Below are 10,622 nucleotides of genomic sequence, written 5' to 3'. Positions count from 1 at the left end.
TAAAATTGTCTTTCTGTAATTTATGAGTTATAAACTTGAATTTTCACCTGTGTATCATTTACTTAAAGAATTAAGCTATCATTTTCATGACATAATTTAACATGAAGAATAAGAACCTTTGAATTATTTCTAGATCTGTGTAAATTACACTTACTTTGTAGAAAAAAATGATAAGGGCTGGGGCTACAGCTGAATAGCAGTTCTGACCTAGACACAAAGGCCTTGTGTGTAGTTTCCAACACCACAAAATGATAACCAACTAATAATTACTGTTATTATGAACGCCACAGTGAGTTTGAGGTCAGAGGACATTCCTGTGAGCTAGTTCTTTCTTCCTGTGAGTCTCTCAGACAGAGCCCAGGCTGTCAGGCGTGTGCAGCAGATCCTTACCTGAGGCTCTTTCTTGTGGGCCCAACACACTGCTTCTGAGAAGAAATGCATTCTGTCCTACTTTCCTAGATTGTAAGTCATTTAAGGTGATCTGGGGTTAATTTCCTTTTCTATTTTTCTACTGAGGCAACCACACCTTTTAATGCTAAAAATACTACATGCATGCAGATACTTGCGGCATTTTATTAAGAGACTGTGCTTAGGGATGTTGTTATAGTGGTCATAAAACTTTTGTAATTAAAAAGTCACAGTTATGACTTACAAATATGAGATACTAGCAAGTTCTGAAATTAGTGGGAAGATTAGTGGCCTACTCTGGTGATCAGATGGCTGAATACCCTAACTGTCATCATAGAGCCCTCATCCAGTGACTGATGGAGGCAAATGCAGAGATACACAGCTGGGTGCCAGGCTGAGCTCCAGGAGTCCAACCGATGAGAGAGAGGAGGGATTCTATGAGCAAGGGACATCGAGATCATGACGGGAAAATATACAGAGACGACCAGCCAAACTAGTGGAAACGCATGAACTGTGGACCAATAGCTGAGGAGCCCCCATGGTACTGGACTAGGCCCTCTAGATAGGCGAGACAGTTGTTTAGCTTGAACCTAATGTTTAGGGGGCCCCCAGGCAGTAGGATCGGGACCATCCATGGTGTGTGAACTGGCGTTTTGGAGCCTAGTGTCTATGGTGGGACACTTTTTGCAGCCTTGGTGCAGGGAGGAGGGGCTTGGACCTGCCTCAACTGAATGTACCAGGCTCTGCTGACTCCCTATGGGAGACTTTGCCTTGGAGGAGGTGGGAATGGGGGATGGGTTGAGGGGAATGCTGAGGGGTAGGAGGAGGGAGGAGAGGGGAATCTGTGGTTGGTATGTAAAATGAATAGAAAATCTCTTAATAATTAAAAAAAAACTACAAAAAAGAGACTGTGCTTAGGGATGTTGTTATAGTGGTCATAAAACTTTCGTAATTAAAAAGTCACAGTTATGACTTACAAATACGAGATACTAGCAAGTTCTGAAACTAGTGGGAAGATTTTTTTTTTCCAGTTTTTCGAGACAAGGTTTCTCTGTGTAGCTTTGCGCCTTTCCTGGAACTCACTTGGTAGTCCAGGCTGGCCTCGAACTCACAGAGATCCGCCTGGCTCTGCCTCCCGAGTGCTGGGATTAAAGGCGTGCGCCGCCACCACCGCCCGGCGGGAAGATTTTTTTAAGAAGAAAAGATATTTACATATTAATGAATAAGGCAGAGGGTGATAGAAGAAGATACCCAATGTTCCTTTGGCTGCTAAATGTGCATGGATATGTATTCAAACTCCTCCCACACATAAAACATAGATACACAAGTTGAGGTACTTTTTAACAAAGGGCTATCAAAACTCAAACATAAATTCAGCATTTCATCCTTTTATCTGTCCTCAAGTGGATATAAAGGAACATGAGACTATGTATCAATAACCACAAAGGATGCCTAAGAAACAAGCAAGCAAACTGTAAGATGATCTGAAATAGATGGAACAGAACAGACAGAAATGGACCAGAGGTGTGATCCAAGGGAGATCTTTCCTATGGCATGGCTGACAGGTGGCAAGGTGTGTTAAACAGGGAGTGGGAGAAATGGTTGTGAGGCGACAAATGCTGGAAGCATCAAGGCACCTGAAACATCATTAGTATCATCGTGACCCTCACCTTTCTTGATTCTCCATTTGAGCAGTATTAGAACCAGGAGGTCCCTCTATATCAGGCCAACTCTGTTATACTCTCCCCATTTGCCAATCACTTGTGCCAAAAAAGCAATCTTAACTAGGGCCAGCTTTCCTAGCTAGAGGAACCCGAGGTCTCAGTAGAGTCCTCTTGGGAAAGAGCTGTACTTGCTCTCATACCTGTGCTCTCCTCAGCCTGATTGAAGACGCAGATGTGGCAGATGCTCTGGACCCACTTATTCATGTCGGCCTCTGTCTCAGCCACCAGGGAAAAAGTGCGCTCACTGGTCTTGATATCGAACACAAAACTGTCCTGCAGCTCTTTCTTGTTGAAGGTCAGGCCTGCATCCACCTGCTCACACAAGTTCAGGTTGATGATCCGCAGGGGTTTCTTGGAGTGCTCGTTCTTGTAATATTCCAGAACACCTGGGTCGCCACTCACCCGGCCGCTCCGCAGTATAAACCAGCGTTTCTTCCAGGCCTAAATCATCAGAGACACAGAAAGAAGGAGAAAATGCCATTAGTTATCTTAAAGCTTTTAGCAGGTCCTCACATACCATTGATTGAGGATGGGTATGACAGGGTAGGGCCTGGAGAGAAAGGCTCCGAGATCATCATGTGAGGGACTCATCAGATTGCTCAGTGGATAAAGGTACCTGCCACCACACCTAATGATCTGAGTTCAATCCCTAAAACCCACAAGGTATGAACGTTATCATTTGACCTCCACATATGCATCATAGTATTTGTGCTCCAGCAAATAAACATGTAATTAAATAATTAAGATTATCATATAAAAGAAGCCAGTTGACAAAGGAAGACTGGGAACCTCTGGCCATTGGCTACATGTAATAAAACAAGAGCATTTCCTAACAAGAAAAACAAAAAACAAAAACAAAAAAACAAATGCCTAAAACTCAAGCTCTCTAAATGAGGAAGAAGGAGAGCGTTATATGTTACCTATAAAGAATCCAGACTGTCAAGGCTAGAGGGCCTGGGACCTGTGCCAGCTCTCTAGCTCACTTCATTCTCAGTGTGCCTTTCTTTTCTTAATAAACTGTCTCTATTTCTATCACTATCCTTGTGTCGCTAGTCCAGTTCTTTATTCTGGGACACAAGAGCCTGGAAATCTCAGTTGGTGCCCCCTGGACTCATGCCTATTAACCTAGGGACTGCTGGACCCTTTAGGTACTCATGGCCTACATTTCCCTTTCAGATTCCTCAGCTCAATAATGGAAGATGGTTTTAGAACATGTTAGAACAGGAGTAGTGCAGCTACTCCTTTAGACTAGATACATACTTACAAAACATCAGGCTAGGGAGTACTTGCAAAGCCATAAAAATCTTAGCTTACAGATTAAGGCACTGTGAGTTAAGCAACAATGTTATACCAAGTGTAGCAGAGAAATAAATTTCCTAATTTCCTACAGTATGCCTCTTTAGTTGAAAAATCACTGCTGAGAAATCTTTGTGGGAATTCTCTGAGTATCTACCTTTAGGGCCTTCCCCTCGTCTTCAGTCCTATTTACTGACATAGTTTTCCTAAGACTCATGGTAGTTACTTGCTCATGTCAAGCATTCCATCTATATTACTGAATGAAAAAATGTCATATATTATCCCATATTATGGAATTTAAAACTTGACTACATATGTTCTTATGCTGTCTTCTACACTGTATCTCTTCAAAATGACTGAATAAACTCTGAGCAGAATTGATACACAGTGATAAAAAATAAACCCCTAAACAACCAAAAACTAAATACAGTTACAGAGCTTTGGGTTGAGTCTGAGCTCTACTACAGACTCATTGCATGATTTTTCAACTAAGTTACTTATTTCTTTGGATCTTTCCTTATTTACAGAATGAGAATCATAACCATCACTATCACCATCTACCCTATTTATGAGAGGGCTTTTTAATGCAAATGAACCAGAGTACTATAAATGTCAATAATTTATTATTATTATTATTATTATTATTATTATTATTATTATCATCATCATCACAATTCCTTCAACCTTCAGGGAGCTATATTAATTCTACCAATACTTCACACTCCCCTTTTATCCTTGTCCTCAATCTCTTCAGAAATCAACGCTCTTGATCCCTCCTTATAATTTCTTTGCTTCTTTTTCCATTTCTCTTGTTTACTTGGCAAAACCACAACCTCCAGCTAAGTCTAGTGTTCTGCCTACTCTACCTGTCCTCAAGTGATAATAGCTATGCAAGGTAGAGGGAAAGTAGAATAGCTAGCTGCAGATTGCCTTTCCTGGGCCTTCACACAGGCCACTCACAATGCCCAACCATCTTATTGACCTAGTCCAGGACTTTCTTGTGCTCTTTGTCAACTATCTCTGATCTTCTCTCTTTAAATCTCCAAAACTTCATGAGGAAATACAATCAAAAGAGATCCGGTGCCACATTTACCAATGCACTTGCCTCCACAGCGGCATTCTCTGGTACTGGAGAGTACAGGCAGATCTCTTAATAATTTATAGCAGCCTTCTTCCCTAGGCACACACCCTTTCACCCACCTGGAACATCGCTTCAAAAACCGTGCCCTCTCCAGAGTAGTGGCTTCATCCTTCCCTGCGAGAATCATTTCCACCATCTCAGGAAAAAGGTAGAAGGTGTCATGATTCCATCTTCATCTTTGACTAGGGCTCAGCTTTTCAATTCCTCTTCACTTAAGCTTCAGTTTCTATAGCACTGTGCTTATTGGTTTTGTCTTCTCCCATATGAAAGGTACTTTCATCGGGCTGCTCCTCACTACTTCTGGGATACTGTATCAAAGGCTGTGAAGACTCCAGTGCTGCTAACTAGTTCTTGGGCCTTACTGTGATCTCTCAGGAACATTTTACAGTGGTCTATTATTGGCACACCTTCACTGTGTCACCTTTATTGACACACTTTCTTGATAGGCTTTGGCATCCACTCTCAATTTCCCACTTGGTATTGCTTTTCCAGATGCCATTGCTGTTTTTTTTCCTATTCTCTAAGCCCTAGAATGTTCCAATGCTCAGTTCTCAGATGGACTGTTTCTACACTCACCGTTGGATCAAAGCCATCTACTTGCTGCAATTTCCAAATGTCAGCCCCAGCCTAACCCTATCTGAGGAACCTGAGTCCTATACCCAACTCTCCATTATTAAGCATTTCAAAACTAGTATGTTAAAAATGGAACTTCCACCAGGCATAGTGGCTCACATCTGTCATCTCAGCATTTGTCTAGGACAGGATTGTTGCCAGTTTGACACGGTGACGACCAGGCCAGCCTAGTATACAAGATGAGACTCTGTCTCAACTCTTATCTACCTCCAAAATTTGGCCTTCTAATATCCCTCAGACTAATTTTTTTCCCTATAATCTTTCCCATCTTAATTATGGCTATAACATCCTTCCTATGTCAAAGGCAACTATTCTCATATTCAATATTTAATCTATCAGCAAATTCTGTCAGTGAAAGAGTTCAAAATATCTGTTCCTTATCTTCCCTGGTGTTCTCTAATTTCATTGTGTGTTTATGTGTCTGTATGTATGAACTGTGTGCATGTTACAATGTGTGTGTGTGTGTGTGTGTGTGTGTGTGTGTGTGTGTGCGCGAGCGTGCGAGCGCGCACGTGTGTATGTATGTATATGTCTGAGAACAACTTCTTGCTGGGGTCAATTTTCCCCTTCTACTATGTGCCTATTAAGAATTGACCTCAGGTCACTGGGCTTGGCAGCAAATACACCATCTCACTATCCCATAATTGCATTGATTTTTATACCCTTCATGATTCCATTCAACAATCTATTCATGAAAGTGAGGTCAGAAAGCAGGATAGGATGTAAATCAAGGTAGGCTGTGCTTCTCTGCATGAAATCACTGTCCATCCACTCAGAGTAAAAACCAATTTCCTTTATGATGGCCCTTTAGCCTAAGTTACAATTTGGGTCTTGGATAATTCCAAAGTTTTGGTCTTAGGTTGTGATGCTATTTGGGAGGGTGTAGAATTCTTAAGAAATAAGGCCAAGAGAGAGAACTTAGGTCATTGGTGACGTGACTTTGAAGGGACTATAGGACTCTCTTCTCTGTTTGCTTCCTGGCCAAAGACAGCAGCTTGCTCTAACACGTGTCTCTGTCACAAGGTACTTTCTTACTATAGCTTAAAACAACAGGAGCAACTGAAACCTCTAAACTGTGATCCTACATAAGCCGCTTTTCCCCTCTTGTTTTTTCCCTCTTCATGGTGCTGAGGATTGGACTGAGGGCTGCTGTTCTCTTTTCCCTTCTTCACAAACATAGCCTGCTATGCCTGAACCTCTTGTCATTATCTCATGTCAATCTTGTCCATTTTGTTGTCACACTGGCCTTAAACACTACCAGGCACATACCTGCCTCAGGCTCTTAATTTTAGTTGTTCTTTCTGGACACATGTGCCTTCTCCCAGTGTTCCCATTCCTTATTCTTTATTCAGGTGTGTATCCACACTTCACATTGTTGAGAAGCTGCTCCCCACCCCCTCCCCTAGCAAGCACTCACATTCTTCTTTCTCCTCATCAGGTTTCACTGGTGTCATTGGTCTTATTAGCACTCACACCATTTCTGTGGACTGTCTGCACTCACTTCCCGGAATGGAACCGCCACGAGCACAGGGACCCTTTCATTCTCCTTTGTTTTCCCTTCTGCGGGGTTTTGAATGAGAAGTGTCCCCCATAGGCTCAGAAATGTTAATACTTGGTCCCTAGTTAGTGGTGCTGTCTGGGAGGTTTAGGAGGTGTACCTTTGCTGGGGGAAGTGTGTCACTGGGGGTGGGCTCTGAGAGATTACAGCTTTGCCCCATCCCCAGTCTGATCTCTCTCTTTGTGTCTGAAGAGATAAGCATTCAGCTGTCTGCTCCTGCTACCACACCTGTCACTTGCTGCCATGTTTCCCCCACGATGGACTTTTATCCCTCTTGAATCATAGGCCCAAACAAACTCTTCCATAACTGCCTTGGACAAAGGTGTTTTTATCAGCAATAGAAAAGTAACCAATGCACCTCCTTACTCCCATGCTATAGTCACAGTATTTAGAATACTGCTTAGCACCTAAATAGCAATCAATAAATATGTTCATTACTTGATTGCTTTCTAGCATAAAGTCCTTATGGCACTTAATTGGTCAAGGGGACTCTACATGAGGTCTGATAAGCCTTAGATTAAATTAAAATTGAGGTATTACCATATATAATAAAGTTGAGGAAAAATAAAAATAAAAGGCATTTAATTATAGTCACATAAATCTTGTCCTGGCCATTGTTTGTGAAACTCTGTATACTTGTATAGATGTACCCAGTAGGTGCTGTATACAGCTATATATAGAGTGAGTGTACGTGTGTGTGTGTGTGTGTGTGTGTGTGTGTGTGTGTGTGTGTGTGTACATATATGAATATATGAATACATCAGCATTTTGTAAGCAGCCGTTTATTGGCCTATACTACTCCTTGGAAGGACAACCTGGGAAGCTCTTAAAGTACCCATAGCAAACATCATTTTCTTCTTTTTGAGATGTCTCTGTGTATTTGTTCATACTTGCACCTGAACATCAATGATTTAGGGACAGCCCTTTCCAGAGAGACAGGCACTGGAGGGAATACTTAACTCAAGCAGCAGCTGACCTATTAAACCTCCTTTTCAATGTACCATAGTATTTGTACACTTTATATTATACACTGTATAATATATGCTGTACTATATATATCAGGTTCTCCTTCCAAGGAAGTAGTACAAGCCAATAAACAGCTGCTTACAAAATGCTGGTGTATTCATGACACAGCAGGTAAGGCCGTCTCTAGCTCACATCCCTCTTCTATCATAACTGCTCTCCTCTGTTTCTTGGTGTTCTTACAGACCAGGCAACATTCTAGAGCAGTGGTTCTCAACCTTCCTAAAGCTGCATCCCTTTAATACAGTTCCTCATGTTGTGGTAACCTCCAACCATAAAATTTTTATTATTCTTAAATGTAATTTTGCTACTGTTATGAATTGTAATGTAAATATCTGATATGCAGGATATCTGATATGTGACCCCTGTGAAAGGGTAATTCAAGCCTCAGGTTGAGAACCACTGTTCTTGATGCTAAAGATATAGCAAGAACTTCTGGTCCTAAGCTTTTTTTATGAAAAAGCTATTACTCTTTTTATTATTTTTTGTGTGTTCCTTTTTAAAATTTTTTTTATTCATTTTACATACCAACCACAGATCCCCTTCTCATCCCTTTCCCACTAACCCCCAACCCTCATTCCCTCCTCCAACAGGGTAAGTTCTCCCGTGGGGGGACAGCTAAGCCTGGTACATTCAGTTGAGGCAGGACCAAGCCTCTCCTTGTTTTATCAGGGGTGAACAAGTTGTCTGACCATAGGTAACAGGATCCAGAAAGCCAGCTCATGTACCGGGGATAGATCCTGATCACACTGCCAGGTGCCCCTCAAACAGACCCAGCTACACAACTGTCTCCCATATGCAGAGGGTCTAGTCCAGTCCCATGCAGGTTCCACAGCTGTTGGTCTAAAGTTCCTTTGAGCTTTGTTCAGTTGTCTCTGTAGATTTCCCCATCATGATCTTAACACACACCCTCACCCCACCCCACCCACACCCCTACCCCCCGCTCATGTAATCCCTCTTTCCTCTCTTTGACTGGATTCCCAGAGCTCGTCCTAGTACATGGTTGTGGATCTCTGCATCTGCTTCCATCAGTTACTGGATGAAGGCTCTATGGTGACAGTATTCACCAATCTGATTACTGGGGTAGGCCAGTTCAGGTACCCTCCCCACTGTTGCTAGTAGTCTAATCTGGGGTCATCCTTGTGGATTGCTGGGAACTTTCTTAGCACCAGATTTCTTCCTTACCCCATAGTGTCTCCCTCTATCAAGATATCTCGTTCATTGCTCTCCCACTCCATCCCTCCCCCAGCTCAACGATCCAGTCCCCTCATGTTCTCATCTCCCATCCCCTACCCTCTATTGCTCCCCCATCCCCAGTTTACTCATTGGGATCTCCTCTGTTGCCCCTTCCCAAGGTGATCAATACATCCCTCTTAGGGTCCTCCTTGTTTCCTAGCTTGAAAGACTTGCATACAAGAACTTTAAGTCCTTGAAGAAAGAAATTAAAGAAGATCAGAAAATGGAAAGATCTCCCATGCTCATGGATAGGTAGAACCAACATAATTAAAATGGTAATCTTACCAAAAGCAATCTACAGATTCAATGCAATCCCCATCAAAATCCCAACACAACTCTTCACAGACCTCGAAAGAATAATACTCAACTTCTTATGGAAAAACAGAAAACCAAGGATATCTAAACTTCTAATACCATGGACTTGGGAATTTCTTTCTCCAAATCTGCATTTCAATTGTTTGTACGCTCTTATTTACTTTAAGCTTTGAGTCTCTTGAGGCTACTACGTTCAGCGTGGCCACCAGGTACCTGGCACAGTGTAAACATATGGGAACTCAGCAAAAATGTATTGGCATTTTTTCATTCAATGAGTACATAATTTTTTCCTTTTACTAGGTGTAATTTAAAAATAACTTTTTATAATAGAAAATAAAAAAGGTATGCAAGAGGATCACAGAAAAGAGAATAAGATAAAAGTATGTGATGGAATCTCCATGATTTGAGTTCTTTAGCTCTGCCCTTTCATTCTGAGCAGTGCACATAATAAATATTTTTATGAAGGGGTTTGGGAGCTTTAGCTGAAAATGCCCATGACACAGATATGAAAAATTACTCTTGGATTACTAACACATAATGCAAAGACAATATGGAAACACAAGTCTTGAATATTCTGTAAAAAGAAAGTTTTCCAGGACTGTTATCATATATACAAAATCTTGAAAAAAAATTAAAGTGGATTACGGACTTAAATGCAATTCAGTAACCCAAAGAGCCAGGTAACTAAGTGGGGCTTAGTATGAGGAGGTAGAGCTGATTTGTACATGCAAGACATACTTGAAATTAACAAACATAACCCACCATATAGAAAGGCTAAAGCTGAAAACAATGTTGCATCAATGCAGAAAAGAATACGCATTCATTTAAAACCTCAGAAGACAAGAATATAGTGGAACTTGTTGAATGTGATAAATTGCATAAAAAGACCAGTATCTAATGTTATAGGTTACAGTGAATTCTGAAAGACTGACAAAATTGGAAGCAAGACAAAGACAATCACTTCTAACACCGTGCTGGAAGTTCTAGTCATGTGACAAAGGAGGAAACAGATATAAGAAACATACAGACCAGAAAAAGAGGATAAAGACAAAAGAAAAGAAAATCACTGTCTTATTTTCAGATGACATGATTATTTATGCTGAAAATCCACAAATAATTGCAAAATAATTCTGAGAACATTGTGGTCACAGGATACAAGATTAAGTAAAAAAAAAATCTATTTACTTTTAGACTACTTATTCTCTAGTCTAGCAATGAATGTTAGCATAGACAATAAAAAATATACATTGGAGCTGGGTGGATACCTCAATGGTAGAGTGCTTGTTTA

General features: G+C 41.2%; 1 protein-coding gene across 1 annotated transcript in view; it reads right to left on the bottom strand.

Annotated features, from left to right (window-relative positions):
* Window positions 1-1,617: 1,617 nt before the first annotated feature.
* The window catches only part of LOC131901301 (GRB2-associated-binding protein 2-like), a 40,572-nt gene continuing 31,567 nt past the window's right edge, over window positions 1,618-10,622 (bottom strand). The window contains exon 2 of the mRNA XM_059252504.1: window positions 1,618-2,573. Coding sequence (XP_059108487.1) covers window positions 2,208-2,573 — 366 coding nt within the window. The 3' untranslated portion in view covers window positions 1,618-2,207. The remainder of the gene's footprint in view (window positions 2,574-10,622) is intronic.

The sequence above is a fragment of the Peromyscus eremicus genome, unplaced genomic scaffold (genome assembly GCF_949786415.1).
Source record: "Peromyscus eremicus unplaced genomic scaffold, PerEre_H2_v1 PerEre#2#unplaced_71, whole genome shotgun sequence".
In the NCBI taxonomy this organism is placed as follows: Eukaryota; Metazoa; Chordata; class Mammalia; order Rodentia; family Cricetidae; genus Peromyscus; species Peromyscus eremicus.
Note: the sequence above shows the minus strand (reverse complement) of the source record. Positions and strands in the feature narration are given on the sequence as shown.